The sequence below is a fragment of the Chrysemys picta genome, chromosome 11 (assembly GCF_011386835.1).
Source record: "Chrysemys picta bellii isolate R12L10 chromosome 11, ASM1138683v2, whole genome shotgun sequence".
Lineage (NCBI taxonomy): Eukaryota > Metazoa > Chordata > Testudines > Emydidae > Chrysemys > Chrysemys picta.
The window spans coordinates 64,714,754-64,729,399 of record NC_088801.1 but is presented as its reverse complement, the minus strand read 5'-3'; the positions used below and the strand labels follow the sequence as shown (position 1 = coordinate 64,729,399).

The following is a 14,646-nucleotide window of genomic DNA, read 5'->3' as shown; positions in this document are numbered from 1 at the left end:
ATACAATTTAAACAGCAGTGGAGAATCAGTCTCTGTGAATATTCCCTACTAGGTTCTTTCCTTTTGAAGCCATGCTGGCTTTTCATTGTAAGGATGAGAAGTACTAATTTCTCCTTGTTTTAAAATTTCTCTATGTTGTGTCTCCATCTACTGGTTAAACTTGACAAATTTGGTTGTCTGGACTGACTCAAAATTACAAATAATGTACTAAAGGTGAATTACCTTTAGATGTCAGTAAGAGTATGAATATTTTTCTCACACAGAGGGAATAGGCATATGGAGTAAAAATTACATCACAGAAGTGTTGTCAACTCCTGCCATTTGTATCTTGTGATATGCTGTGTCTAAAGCCCCAACAGCTGGAGTCAAGTGATTACATAAGAATCCCAGATTTAATTTTTTGTAAAGTTTCCAGATCTCATGGTTTCAGAAAAAAATTCCAAAAGCATGAAATGAGTATGTACCCTAAAGTCTCAGAAAACAGAAGGCAAACAAAAAGAATCCAAATTTTATTTTTTTAAAAATATCTCAAGATTTTCTGGGTCTCAGCTCATGATTTTTGAAAGCTTAGGGTTGGCTTAGGGATGGCAGTACTGTTATATGATTATTACAGTACTTGTTATTTTTAAGTGACATACACACATGTTACCATCTTAAACAAGTAAAGACTGAATATCTGCTCTGGTTTTAATTTAGGTTTTAAGCTTTTTAGGGCAGGGAGTTTTATAATATGCCCTGATCCTGGCTGGTGGTCTTTGCACTACTGTAATACAAATTGTTGTTGTTAATTATTATAATACATGGAGAGCTTTCTGTCAAAGTTAAGACAAAAACAGGAATTGACAGCAATGCAAGGCGGGGTTGGGAGAAAGGCAAGAGTTAATGCAGTATGAACATGCAGTTACTTAGCCTAATGCATGCATCTTGAGGGTTCCACCCCATTTTGCTTGAAGGGGGTCGGTGGGGGAGGGGAAAAGAGTGAGATAAATTATATATAAATATTTGTAAGGTGTTTTGAAGTCTGTATTTGAATCTCTTCCAGGAAAATCTGTACTATATTAGCCATATTGCCACTCACTTACATGTGGTACAAGATACTCATGTAGATTTCTTTGTGAATCATTATTACAATTACCTGCTTTCTCTCATTAGTTTATTCAGCCTATACATGTTTAAAAGTAATCTTTCTTTAGGGCAGTAATACAGCCCAACATGTTCTTCCAGAGCTGTCTTCCATATAATGAAGTAATTTTCCTCCTTTAATTGCACAAAGGGTATTCTGTTGATCTTTTGCCTTGGTATCCCCAGATGTTGACTGCACCAGTTGTCTGTGTATAACTTCTTGGCACAGCCAGTCTATGAAAAGCTGTGAATATAAGGAATGCTGTTGTGTTGCCAACTCTCCTACAAACTTGTTTAAAGTAGAGCAGGGGTTCTCAAACTTCATTGGACCGCAACCCTCTTCTGACAACAAAAATTACTGCACGACCCCAGGAGTGGGGACTGAAGCCTGAGCCTCTGTGCCCTGGCCCGGGGGGGGGGGGGGAGGGGGCTGAAGCTCAAGGGCTTCAGCCCCAGGCAGGGGGCGTGTAACCTCGTGTCGCCCGGGCTTCAGCCCTGGGTGACAACAGGGCTCGGGCTTTCGCCCCGGGCGGTGGGGCTCAAGCTTCGGCTTCAGCCCCAGGACAGTGGCGCTTGGGCTTTTGGCCTTTGGCTTAGCACCTTTGTAGAAATGTAAAATCTTTCTTCTTGATTAGTCTGCTGGGGAGCACTATATTCCCTGGGGAATACGATCACCATTCGGTAAATACAAGTAGTAGCTGACAAAGTTTGGAACAAAAAAACCCAAGTCTTTAGTTTTAACAATAAAAATCCTCTTCAGAAAGAAGAAATCTATAACCCTGTAGCCCCTGTGGGTTTATGTGTTATCTAATAGGAAAATAGCGTTAGTGTTGGAACACTATGTGATTTTCCGGATAGCAGTAAATCCATCTAAAGCAAACTTTTGTGGAGATAGCTATGTTGGCCAGCCAATCAATCCAGGAAAGATTTCTCAGCAATAAGGATCTGGCATGGTCCTTTTAATGTGTCAGCACGATTACAAAAGGTTTTCCTTTATCTTATTTAACTGATCAGTGATGAAGCACAAAACTTCAATTTTCAACTGATTAATTAAAAATAAAAGGTCAGTGTTTCAGGCAAAACACACAACTCCTATTGAATAGAAGTACAGTCTCTCTAACAGTCAGTGTATTATTATATGGCTCAGGTTGGAAAGAAAATCTTAATCTGTATCTGTGAGGGATTGGATGGCCCACGAAAATGGTAACACTTATAGAACCTTTTATGACCTTAGACCAGAAATTTGAATTTGGATAGGTTGGTTTATAAGTAAAAGTGGTTATCATCTGATAGATGTTTTGTGAAATAAGTTGATAGTCTCAGTCCAGGTTCTTGTCAAACTTATCTATAGCACAAAACCCACAATTCCAGTTGGTATCCTTGTTGGTAGTCTCAGTAAAGAGGCCATAGACAGACTGATTCCCTCTCACCCTTTTAGGGCGGCTTGCACTGCCATTGGCTATAGTCTACCTGTCATGTGAATAAACAGAAGACCTCTGTCTCCAGCATTTACAATCTGTCTAAGATAGTTTGAGTTTATGGGTCCCTACATTTCAGTGCTATTGAGAATGGTTTTTAATTATTAGGATCTTTACTGTAAAAGAACTATGTTAAACTTACTCTAGCTACATGATTTTGTGTGGTCCTCCAATGAGGCACAGAAGAGAGATATTGAAAATTATCCCAGTTGGGTGTTTGCTAAAACTCCTCAGTTAGTAGCCTGAGTATATATAGTCTTGCAGGCAATGTTATAGGAAGGCTCTATGGATTTGACATTGTGGGACAACACAGGAAAATCCACCCCAGATTTTATTCGTAACTACTAATATAGTGTATATTATTGTCTCTGGGTATATTAGTGGCATTCTAACACATTATATAGATAGTGGTATGCATACATGGCAAGCACTGAGCTAATAGTCATATAAAGGAGTATTCCAAACACTTTTCTCCATGCCTGGCCAGTTACATTGGTTTTCCCCAGAGTCGTCTTTTGTAATAGCTGGAGGTAAAATGTTTTAGTCTTCAGTTCACAAATGTGTCACCATACATGTAGTGCATAGTTTCAGAGAGCTAGATTTGACTTGTAATAATAAAATCAGAATATTTACAGTTTAGAAACAGCAATGAGTTTAGATTGTTAAATTAAAATTCAGTACCTCATACAAAATGAAAAGCTTGTGTATTTATCCTATATGCACTTCTGTCATTCATGAAATAAATGAGGAACACCGCTTGGAGGAGAGGCCAACAGACAGACAGATGATCTGATCGTGACACTAGGCTCTATTATTAAAGCAAAAACTGTATACTGAACAAATCCATGATGATTCACCAAAAAGACCACTTAAACTCTGCCCATATGAATGCATAAATCACTCCTGACTAAAAAGACAGAAAAACAATTATTTGCAATTTGTTTGGTGCTTAATTGGGGCTGCTAGCATCCCATTTTGAAATGTGACAACTTCACAACAGGATAATTTGTCAATTCCATATCAGAATTTTATCTGGCTACTGATTGCTTAAGTATAGGCTTTAATCTGGCTATCTGGAGTGAGTAGGCATCCTCCTCTTTCAGATTTTCAACTAGATTTTCATTTCGGATTGCATTTCTGAGGAAGCGTTTTCTTTTCAGCTGTGTCCAGGCTCCTCACAAGCATAATCTCAAGCAGACCTGCTATCTAGTATATGGAGTTTATTTGAGGTAACTCCATTGACTCATTGTTACTTACAATGAATTTATTCCAGTTTTACATTGGTGTAACTGAGAGCTGGCCAATTGGTTGTAACCGCAGAGCTCAATGCTATTTTATTACATTTAGGCTCACTTCCAAGAATTGCTCAGAAACGTACAAGAGTCAACACATTTGGCTGTTTCATTTTTTTTTGTTTCATATACTGATTCTGATTAGTATTCACTTCAGAATTAAAAACTTGAAATGCAAAAGATTGTGCACTAAATTTATGTCACTCTTCCTTGTAATAAGCTTTCTTCCCTTTCTTAATATAACTGGCATTTAAGCAACACTGTTCAGTTAATAATCCTCCCAGAACAAAGGCAGTAATCACTCACTGAATGATTCATCGTCAGTTTATCACACTAACAAGCTACAAATAATCTTTTTGGATCAGGATGTGTGTATTGAATTTGGGAATAGTTTCTGCTTGCCCTTTCTGATTTCTTCTGAAGCAAAGTCAAACAGTGCTGAAGATAAATTGCTGGATGAGTAGATTAGAATTCATGGGTAATGTTTAGAGAATTAGCTTTTCCTTTGGGTGTATTTTCCCCTTGTAGTTTAAAATAACAAAATAAACTTCTGATACTCTTCATTGTCATTCCATAAGCATCATCTTTAGTTTTCATATACTCCGAAGAACAGAAAAAATTATGTTCCTTCTACACTGTATCTCCTTATAATTAACACAATCATGTACTCTTGTTATTAAATTTATACTAGGAATGACATTATACCTCAGATTTTATAGGCACATTCAAGGAGAAAAAAGGGTGGGGTGAAATAAGTTTAGAGAATGCAAGCTCTTTGGGGGAGAAGCTGATAAAGGAATTGAGTTTCCACGGATGTTTTCTCTATAAAAGATTTGCCGTAGATATTTCTCTTCTAAGGCTGTTTAGATTCTTTATAGAGAATGTCCCAAGGTTTTATGAACCCCTTGTCAATTGTTGGAACTCTGTATTCAGTGGGGATAATGGATAGAGCTGGTCAATACTCAGAATTTTCATTGTGTGGGAAATTCAGACTTTTTTCTGTAATTTCCTTTTGCACTGAATTGTAACGGAAAAGTCAAAATTCCCCCCAAAGTTATTTCAGAAATATTGAAACATGATCAAAAAGTTTCATTTTGATAGTGTTGAAGTGCTTTTTTTCAACTTTATCATTGAAGCATTTTAATTGTATTGAAAGTTTGAAACAAACCACTTAGGTAATTTCTCATCAAAAATTTCAACAGAATCAATAAGTTCCTGCAATACATTTTGGTTTTAGTTAAATCAGCCTTTTCCAACAGAAAACTCTTCTGTCAGAAATTTTTCAACCAGCTGTAATAACAGACATTCCTAACAGTGCAAGGTCAAATTCTTTTCAGCTCTTCATTGTTTGTAGTAACCTTCTTAGGAGCTTGAAAATAAAATATCTCTTCCTACCAGTTTTCTTCTTTTGCATGTGTTAATCATTATTTTCCTCTTGAATTACAAATTGGCTAATATAGGGTTGTTTGTTTTTTTTACTTCCTTGTTCGTGTACCATTATGTTGAATGATCTGAACACTGATTTGGGAATAGAGTCTCTTTAGTTGACTTACTGCAGAGAACATGAGCAAAAACATAAAAATCGTTTAGAGAATTAAACTGCTTGTAAATTTAATTACTGTTTTTAACTAGATTTAGAATTTGATGGATATTTCTGACTACACTGTATGCACTTCAAAGCAGGTGAAAAAGAAGACTTAACTAACTTCACAATATGTCCTAAATAATGTTGGGGAACAAACTGATTTAAAAGCAGGAAATTCAGAGTCAAGACTGAAACTCTAAATTTTAAAGATGTCAGCCTTATCTGTGTATTTTCTGGGGTTTGTTTCAGCCCAATGATTAATGGTTAAAGAAAAATAGATCTCAAGTGAAAGTTTTGTAATTTACCAAAGATTTGATTTATTTCTCCTTGGAGTCATTTAGGTTTCTCAAGTAAATAGGCTGTTAAGGCAGTTTGAAAAATACATTTCCAAGAGATTGTATTGGCTTTTTAGAAAGGTACTAGTCTCTAACGGAAATACAGACTATAACTGTTAGAGAGGCTATGTTAACGTAGCTATGTCGGCATAACCCTCTAGAGTAGAGGTAACATACTTCAGTGGGAGTTTTTCTGCTAGTGTGGAAATACTACCTCCCCGAATGGCATTAGCTATGCCTACAGAAGCACTTTTCTATCAGCACAGCTGCCTCAACACTGGGGGCTTTGTCAACATAGCTGTGTCACTAGGAGGTGTGTGTTTTTTCACACCCCTGACTGATATAGCTATGCTGATATAAGTTGTAAGTATAGAGCAGGTCACTTCTTTTTGTGCAGTTTTAAAAATCAAAGTCAAAGTGGCTTCCTGTGAGCCCATTCAAGTTTGTTTATGGTGTTCAGAAATGTGTTAAACTTTTGTTGGTGGTGGTTTTTTTCTTTTTCTTTCTTCAAGGACCACCCTTAGTAAGTATTTGGATATTCCACAAATAAGACCCCAGTCCTGCCAACACTTACTGTGCATGCTTAATTTTAAACATATGAATAGTCCCACTGACTTCAATGGGACTGCCCATGTTTAAAGTTGAACATGGATGCACGTGATTGGAGGATCCTGGCTATAATCATAAATTATATTTTACCAGGAAAAATATTGCAATGGCTTCCTTTGAACAAACCTGCAAAATGTAATCCCAAGCAATCAGAGATCCCCCTCCGCTCTAAAACCCTAGCATGCACTATGCTGATTAATGCAGAAGTCCCTATGATCAATACTGGAGTAGGGAATCTGTTTATGGAGAGGAAAGAAAAACATTTTTATTTAATACTGAATGGTCTCCAAAAGTTTTATTTTACTCCTTAAATAAGAATATTGGAGTCACTTATCAGAACCATTGTTGGAGGTGGGGGGAAGGAATGGATTTATTTTACGCCATAGGTAGAATCAGTGCTCCACCACTGATGAATGAGAATGTTGATATAATCAGCAGAATGCATGTTGGGACATCTCATGAGGCAGGAAGTAGGGAGGTTTTATGAGGAGTGCTACTTTCTGAATCTAGGAAGAAAGAGATGTTAAAATTACCCTTTTTTGGTCATTTGACATCTGTGTCAACCAAGTCAGGCTATTTGTTTGTCCTTCACATCACGAAGATACTTGGTAAGAAAACAAAGAATTAATATATGCCCATTACTGCTATTGATTATTAAGGTGAAGTTATAATGCAGAAGAAGGGAAATAGTCCTGTTTAAATAAGCTGCTGTTGCAGGAGGCCGTGAAGTGTCCATACTGTCCCTGTTTCCCTCCCTTCCCTCTCACGCAAGGTTCTACTGAAGGACAGAGACTTTATTGTCTGGAATGTTAAAATTGCTAAGAGCCATTTTGGACAACTTGAAAATGGAGAGTGTGTGAAAGCTTTCAGCTAGTGAGGAGGAAGACAGAAACTTCAGCTTTAGTATCTGTTAATGCTGAAAATGACATGAACAGTACTGTTTTTTATATGAAATGTTTTTATGAAGTCTTGACATCTCTTGTAGTTAAGTTGTCTTCCTCTGCCACTACTCCCAGTCCTTCAGAGTGTTGGCCTATGAGACATCCTATCAGATTCAAGATCTTCATCCTTACTTTCAAAGCTCAGTATAATCTTACCCCCTTTGCTCTCATTTCTTCCTGCTTTCAGCACGTAGTTTTTCACATCCATCATCCAGTTCTCTACACTTGGATAAATTATCTTCTTGTTTGTCAAAACCTCCGCTCCCTCTCATCTTTTCAGATCACTCCTCCCAGAAATTCTTTCTACATTGTCCTCTTCATTACTCCCCACTGCATCTCTTTCCTGAATTATTCCCATGTATTGTGTTGGGGTTTTTTTTGTTTGTGCTGTCTATCTTAGATTGTAGTTTCTGTGACTTTGCTTTCCTCTGTGAGACTTTATGTAAATGTATGGGATGCTCAAATCAATTTTTAATGTTAACTTTATGCATAATTGGGTTTCTGTGTAAGAGTTCAATAATGTATGGAGATGTACAGATACCAAGACGTTCAGGTTGTTTAAGCTGAGTAAACGATGTTTAGTTTGGTATTATAATTTTCTTTGTATGTACCAATCACGTTTGTTGTGCCTGACTAGAAAATTAACTGGAACACTGGCTTTTTTGTTTCTTGTTCATAGGGAGTACCAAATTGTTCGCATTGGTTGGGAACAATTACCTTCTGATTTGGAAACTACTTTGGAAATAAAATTCTGCTACTCTATGTTCTTTCCTAGCTCCAAATGAAGCAAATTAATTTTTCATTCAGATATGCTATACATAGTCCAAAATCACTTTTCCAGACAGTAGATATTTATCACTTCTATGCTAGTCGAAGTTTGTGTGAGAGCACTTCTGATTTACATAGCATTGAGTCGTTATTCTCATTAAAATATCTATCTCTTTGGCCCAGTTTTAGAAAGTGAATAAAGGAAAAATGAACATTTCAGATGACGTTTCTGTGAATATCCTTGCAGGCTTTGCTGTCTAGAGATGCCTCGTTTCCATATAATACACAGATGCCTTGCATGGCTCCAGTCTCCATTTGGAGCAGTTCTGACCATGGTACATCATCCAGAATAGTACAACAACATATACCAGAGGTGGACTCCTCTCTTCATCCTGTGTTATCATTCCCCTCGGGTAAGACATCCAATTCCATATTCCCAACAGAAGAGCCAGTTGTATTATAAAAATCCTAAAATGTATGGTCTGACTTAGTTTTTATAAACGTTTAAAGCTTTGGCTATGAACAAACCTCTTAAAAGAAATATTTCTTGCTTGTTTATTACTTGCCAAAACATGCTCTGACAAATGCCCTTAGTATAATTTAAAACAGTGGTTCTCAAACTTTTGTACTGGTGACCCCTTTCAAATAGCAAGCCTCTGAGTGTGACCCCCCCCTTATAAATTAAAAACACCTTTTTATATATTTAACACCATTATAAATGCTGAAAGCAAAGCAAGGTTTGGGGTGGAGGCTGACAGCTCGCAACCCTCCATGTAATAACCTTGCGACCCCCTGAGGGGTCCCAACCCCCAGTTTGAGAACCCCTGATTTTAAGGGACATGGTCAACTTAAAATTTCATCCTGCTCTCTATAGTAGATGCAATATTTTAGATGCATATAGCAATTAAGATAACTACAACTGAAAAACACCAGAGGGAAAATATTTTTCTCCTTTTTTAGTTCATTTATTTTGTACACTTGATAGCATTTAGTGTTTAATTGTTTCTCTTGCACAGCTGGCCAATTCACCTTGTTGGTTATGTAGGTCTTTCATGCAGAGACAGGTGAGATATGTTTCTTTTTAAAAATGTAAGACAGACTTGACTGTAAAAGCAAAAAAAAACTCATTGGGGGATCTTGGACATATGTAGAGCTTAAAACTAATTTTTACTGGTTTTAATTGAGTAAGTTTCAGATAGTGATGTCCCTTTAAGATAAATGTATGAAATACTAATATTGTAAATGCAACAGTTTAAGTTGGTGGTGAAAAAATCAGTCAGGAAATTCAAAACTGGTGTGCTCTGACAGGGACACTAACTCAATTGCATTGCTCATTAAAATATATGTTTAACATTTAAACCAGGAGAATTGAAATAAAAAAATACTATATATCTGCAATGTGGCCAACGTAATGTTGCTGTTATACAGAAGCAATTTCTGAAGTAATAGAGTTTTTATTTCCATATGAAGAATATGCATTGTGCCAAAGAAATCCATGACCCTTCAAGAAAACAAAGCCTATTGAAATCACAAGCACCTTCTCTTGGCACTGAATGTTTGGAGCTGAGGCTGTAAAAAGGGCCATGCAGCCCAGCCATCTCATTTCCTTTTGTTTACGTGGCTAGCTTTATTTGGTTTGCTTTTTTCCCAAGTGTTTTTTTTTTTTCTGGTGGTTCTGTAGTTAAAGGTTTTTAATTTTTTGAATGTTTCTAGGAGTTCAGAGACTTTCTTTAAAATGAACGTTTTATTGGCCTTTCTGCACTTGTGCAGAAAAACGTGTTTGACCCTGACTTAGCACTACAAGTGTCACGGCTGATTTGACTCTGGTTACACCCAACCTATCTGTGGGTCTTTGAGTGTGCATCATGCCCCTTCATGTTCCTGGAGATGGATTTATATACTCCCTGCTTTAATTTGGCCTGGAGACTTCTTCAGCTGAAAGGAAAGCTGCTTCTAGACCAAAACTGGCCAGTGCAGGAACTCCATTGGTGCTGAGGGCTCCCCAAGCACAGAAGCTTGAACATGAGGCTGGGAGCTCCTTGGGTCTGTCTGGTTTTAAGATTGAGTTAGATAAGTTTATGGAGGGAATGGTTTAATGGTAAAACATAGTAGCCAAGGAAAACCAAGCAATGGTACGGAAATAGTATAATGGCCAACAGGGGTCAGGCTAGAGACTCTTGCCTACATGCTCGGGGTCTTACTGATCGCCATATTTGGGGTCGGGAAGGAATTTTCCTCCAGGGTAAATTGGCTGAGCCTCTGGAGGTTTTTCGCCTTCCTCCGCAGCATGGGGCAGGGATCACTAGCAGGAGGGTCTCTGCCGATGAAGTCACTGAAACACAGGATTGGGGACTTCAACGGCAGAGTCCAGGGAAGGGTTTTGTGACCTGCAGCATGCAGGGGGTCAGACCAGATGATCATAATGGTCCCTTCTGACCTTAAAGTCTATGAGTCTATGAACCCTCAGTCCAGGACCATTCTTTCAGAATTAGGCTCATTCTTCCATTTTAAGAATAAGATTGAATTAAATTAAAATGCGGAGGAATCTTATATTTTTGAGGACTCTGCACCACCCTATTAAAGATGAGAAGACACCATCATGGACATGGGGAATGTATTAGGAAGTCTTAGTTCTGTCGGTGTTTCGTTCTGAAAATCTCTCTGGCCCTTCCTGTATTCCTGACCTCTAGAGCGGATGCTTCTAATGATAGACCAGCTCCCTAAAGAACATTTGTCTCAAACTGAAAAGCTTCCCTTTTTTAAGAGGATGATCTGTTCAGCATAAAAATAGAGAAAATGAAGGACATTTGATTACTACAAGGCTTAGTAGTTTGATTACTACACTGTGGCTTACTCAACGTGAACAGACAAAGAGGGATGTTGCATTATACTCTTTCTGATACCAAAGACAACACTTTTCTTCTGGGGACTTGCTGCTCTCTTTCCCAGAAATTTCAGCTTCCCCAATCATGAGACAGAATAAAGAAAAGCACATAACTAGAGGCTAGGCTACAGTATCTGCTGTCTGTACATCCTCTGTGTCTGGCAGGCCTCACATTTGAAGTATTGCCAGGAGCTTATTTTGTCTACTTTCCTGACCCTCCTCCTTTTGGGCACCATTTGATTTATGTCCTAGCAGCATATAGTGGAAATACAATGGATCGCTGCATGCTGAGATGATACAGTTCAGCTGTGTGGCCTAATTCTCATCTATGTTGCCCCCCAAGTCCTTTTATATATCCCTTTTCAGAGATCTCTCTCATAAGACACTGCTCAGAGCAGAGATGGACTCCTTTTTAAGAATGGGAGCCATTAAAAAAGTTGTTTAACAGAACAGAAGGCAAGGAGAAGTTGGTGATGGTCTTTTTCCCATTTTGTAGGCAACCAAATAAGATGATGCAGTTGGACTGGCTTACCAAAATATATTTGCTTTTGGATAGGTAACAGGCATTACTAGTATGGAGTCTTGCCCTCCAGCATATCTACAGCAACATGGATATTTGCCAAGTATTTGTCAGTGGCTACAGGATACCTTAGACATATAGACATCCATGTATATCTGTACTAGACAACTGGCAGTTTTAGACTTGCATGGAACAAATCTTGAAGGAGAATCTGAATGTGGTATGTGCTGATTGTGCCCAGAGCCTGTGAATAAACTGAGGCAGATATCCTTATCCTTTTAAGTATGGTGTGGGAGTACATATTCACAATCTGTAGGACATCCAGGTGATCCTCTCAACTCCCCCCCCCCCCCCCCCCCCCCAAAAAAAAAAAAAAAGGCAAGTAGGGAAGATAGTCATAATATTTCTAAGGTACAAAAAAAATCAGGTATATTTATAAGGTCAAAAACAAACCTTTCTGGCATTTTTATACTTCATAAAGAAGCAGAAAATGTACAGGCCCAATTTAAAAAAAATCTTTTGCAGGTACCCATTAATCCTGTGACAAAGAACTTACTTAAATCAGTACCAGTTACTGAAATAAGCTGTTCTTTTTGGTTAGCAAAAATTGCTTGTAGAAAGATTTTTGTATTTGCAGATCTCCAAGACACTTGAGATTAAGATAGTATGTAAATGTTGGAAAATTATTGTCCACCTTTTGGCCCTTTAAATTAGTGTAATTTTTCTTCTTAATTTCCCAGCTGTCAAACTTACCTCCCTTGACTCTTCACCTTCCTTTATTCCAAGCATAAGAAGTCTTCATTCCTCTCTTTGCTCCCTTTTTGTAAATTTGTTTCCTGAAGGGCTTTTCAAACAGAGACATCTTTGTAAGTCCTTCTGCCTTTTTACAATGGCTAAATTCCTAAGCACTTGAGATATTTTGCAGACTAAGTCTCCCCCAGGAAGCAAGTTAGAGTTCCCTGTTGCCTTCTTTGTTAGAGACAGAAATAGGGCACCTACCTTGAAATTACCCCAGGGCGTTCAGCAATAACATTTTTCAAAAATACCAAATAATTCTACCCAGCTGGCTAGATTGAGGCTTTTGCAGATCACAAAATAAAAGTGCAACATGTGCTCTCCACAGCACTGACTTTTTGAGCACCAGTGGGTGCAGATGCAGGACAAGACCCTGGCCGTATGTCCACACCATATTCTTTAGGGCTTGTCTACATGTGGGGATGTTCTGGAATAGCTATTCCCGAATAACTTCTTGTGTGGACAGGAATAAGAGTACTATTCAGGAATAGCAATTGTGCTTTAAATTCACACCCTAACTTAATCTGAGGGCTGCTCTACACTGGGGGGGCGGGGGGGGGGTTCGATCTAAGATACGCAACTTCAGCTACGTGAATAACGTAGCTGAAGTCGAAGTATCTTAGATCGACTTACCTGGGGTCCACACGGCACGGGATCAACGGCCGCGGCTCCCCCGTTGACTCCACTACCGCCGCTCGCTCCAGTGGAGTTCCGGAGTCGACGGGGAGCGCGTTCGGAGATTGATATATCGCGTCTTAACGAGATGCGATATATCGATCCCCGATAAATCGATCGCTACCCGCCGATACGGTGGGTAGTGAAGACGTACCCTGACTTAACTTTCAAGACTAAACAAGCTGTCAGAACATTGGAGTGCTTCGGGTCATGTTAGCCTACGATCCCCTCACCTTCTGGCTTGTTTCTTTATGGCTTTGTCTTCACTGCTAAAATCAGGTGGCGTGGGTTTCTTTTTGGATTATTTTTTACAGTGGGATAATCGATGTGCTTTAGCCATGCCTCTGTAAAATTCTAATGCAGAGCAAGCACCTGTAATTTTTATTGCGGGGTAGCTAGGTGAGGTCAGCCACACAGCAGGGGGCATAGTGTTGACGTCACTTGTCTACCACACAGTAAAAATTACAGGTGCCTGGTCTCCACTAGGATTTCACAGGGGCATAGCTAATGCATGTTAGTTATCCCGCTGTTAAAAACAAACACACACTTTTTTGGCAGTGAAGACATATTCTGTGTGGGCAAAGATGAAAGATTGTCAGGAATAACTTCACATCAGAGTCCATGTCTGCATCTTTCACTTCTTACTTTCTGAGTCTCTCTCCCCCCTCCCTCCAGCCAGTCGTCCCCCACACTTATGACAGGGTGTGCCAGAGAGCTAATATTTCAATTCTCCAAAAATGTCCCTCTTGCTGCTGCTCGTAGTCAAGCTTCACTTTTGTCCTTTTTTAAATACATCCCCTTGGCTGCTCTCCAGTTTCGCTATCTGAAGATATTGTCCAGCACGTGCAGCCAGACAGTTATGTCAGGGCTGCCCCACCATCACTCTTTGTGAGCTCGTGGGCTTGAGGCAGCAATACAGTTTGTACAGAATATAACACAGGCTGTATAAATAAATTTTTCAGAAATGTAATACCAACGTAGAACTCCTGGGTCCATAGCTGGCTGACGATCTCAGATGTATATATCTCTTCCTTTGTTTTATAGATATCCCTCTTCATGTATATTTTGAAACATTGTTGAAGGAGGACAAGATCAAAGGAGATCCTGTTGACACCTCAGCACTAGGGGTAGAGTTTAAAATGTCTCCATCCAATGGTATGTGATGCAAAATATTTTAATGCGTGCAAGATTTATTTTTTAGCTAGTTTCTCAACACTTTCTTTTTGTATTACTGGATGCTGCCTTAAATATTGTTTAGTGCTTTTAGATGGGCAGGGATCATGCTTTTACTCACTACATGGCTAGCATGCACAACAGAGCTTACAATCTGAACATATCACAAGACTAGTTATTGGGGAGAATAACAGACACGGGAGTTAGGAGGAGGCAGGTAATAAGGAATCGAGGGAGAAACTCATCCCACTCACATAGATTCCAAATAGCTGGGTTTTATGTGGGTGAAGTGAGAAGGGAATGGGAAGGTAAAATCTTCTGTCCTGCAACTTGTACAGGGTTTGAGGCTGGTGCACAGTTCTCCCTTCTTGTTATTTTTAATTATGAGCTGGAATAACAGGTGTAGTTCCTCCTGATAGTTGGGTGTGAACACCATTGAACCTGCATAAACACACCTGGTTCTCCTTTT

At 38.8% G+C, this 14,646-nt stretch overlaps 1 protein-coding gene across 7 annotated transcripts in view; it reads left to right on the top strand.

Moving 5' to 3' along the window:
- Nucleotides 1-14,646, top strand: part of KANSL1L (KAT8 regulatory NSL complex subunit 1 like) — a 102,321-nt gene that overhangs the window by 67,133 nt on the left and 20,542 nt on the right. For all 7 annotated transcript variants that reach the window (XR_010591378.1, XR_010591376.1, XR_010591374.1 and 4 more), the window contains 2 exons: nucleotides 8,378-8,543; nucleotides 14,049-14,159. Coding sequence is in view for 3 of the 7 variants with exons in the window: in XM_065561077.1 (XP_065417149.1) it covers nucleotides 8,378-8,543; nucleotides 14,049-14,159 (277 nt within the window). In the remaining 4 variants the exon portion in view is untranslated. The remainder of the gene's footprint in view (nucleotides 1-8,377; nucleotides 8,544-14,048; nucleotides 14,160-14,646) is intronic.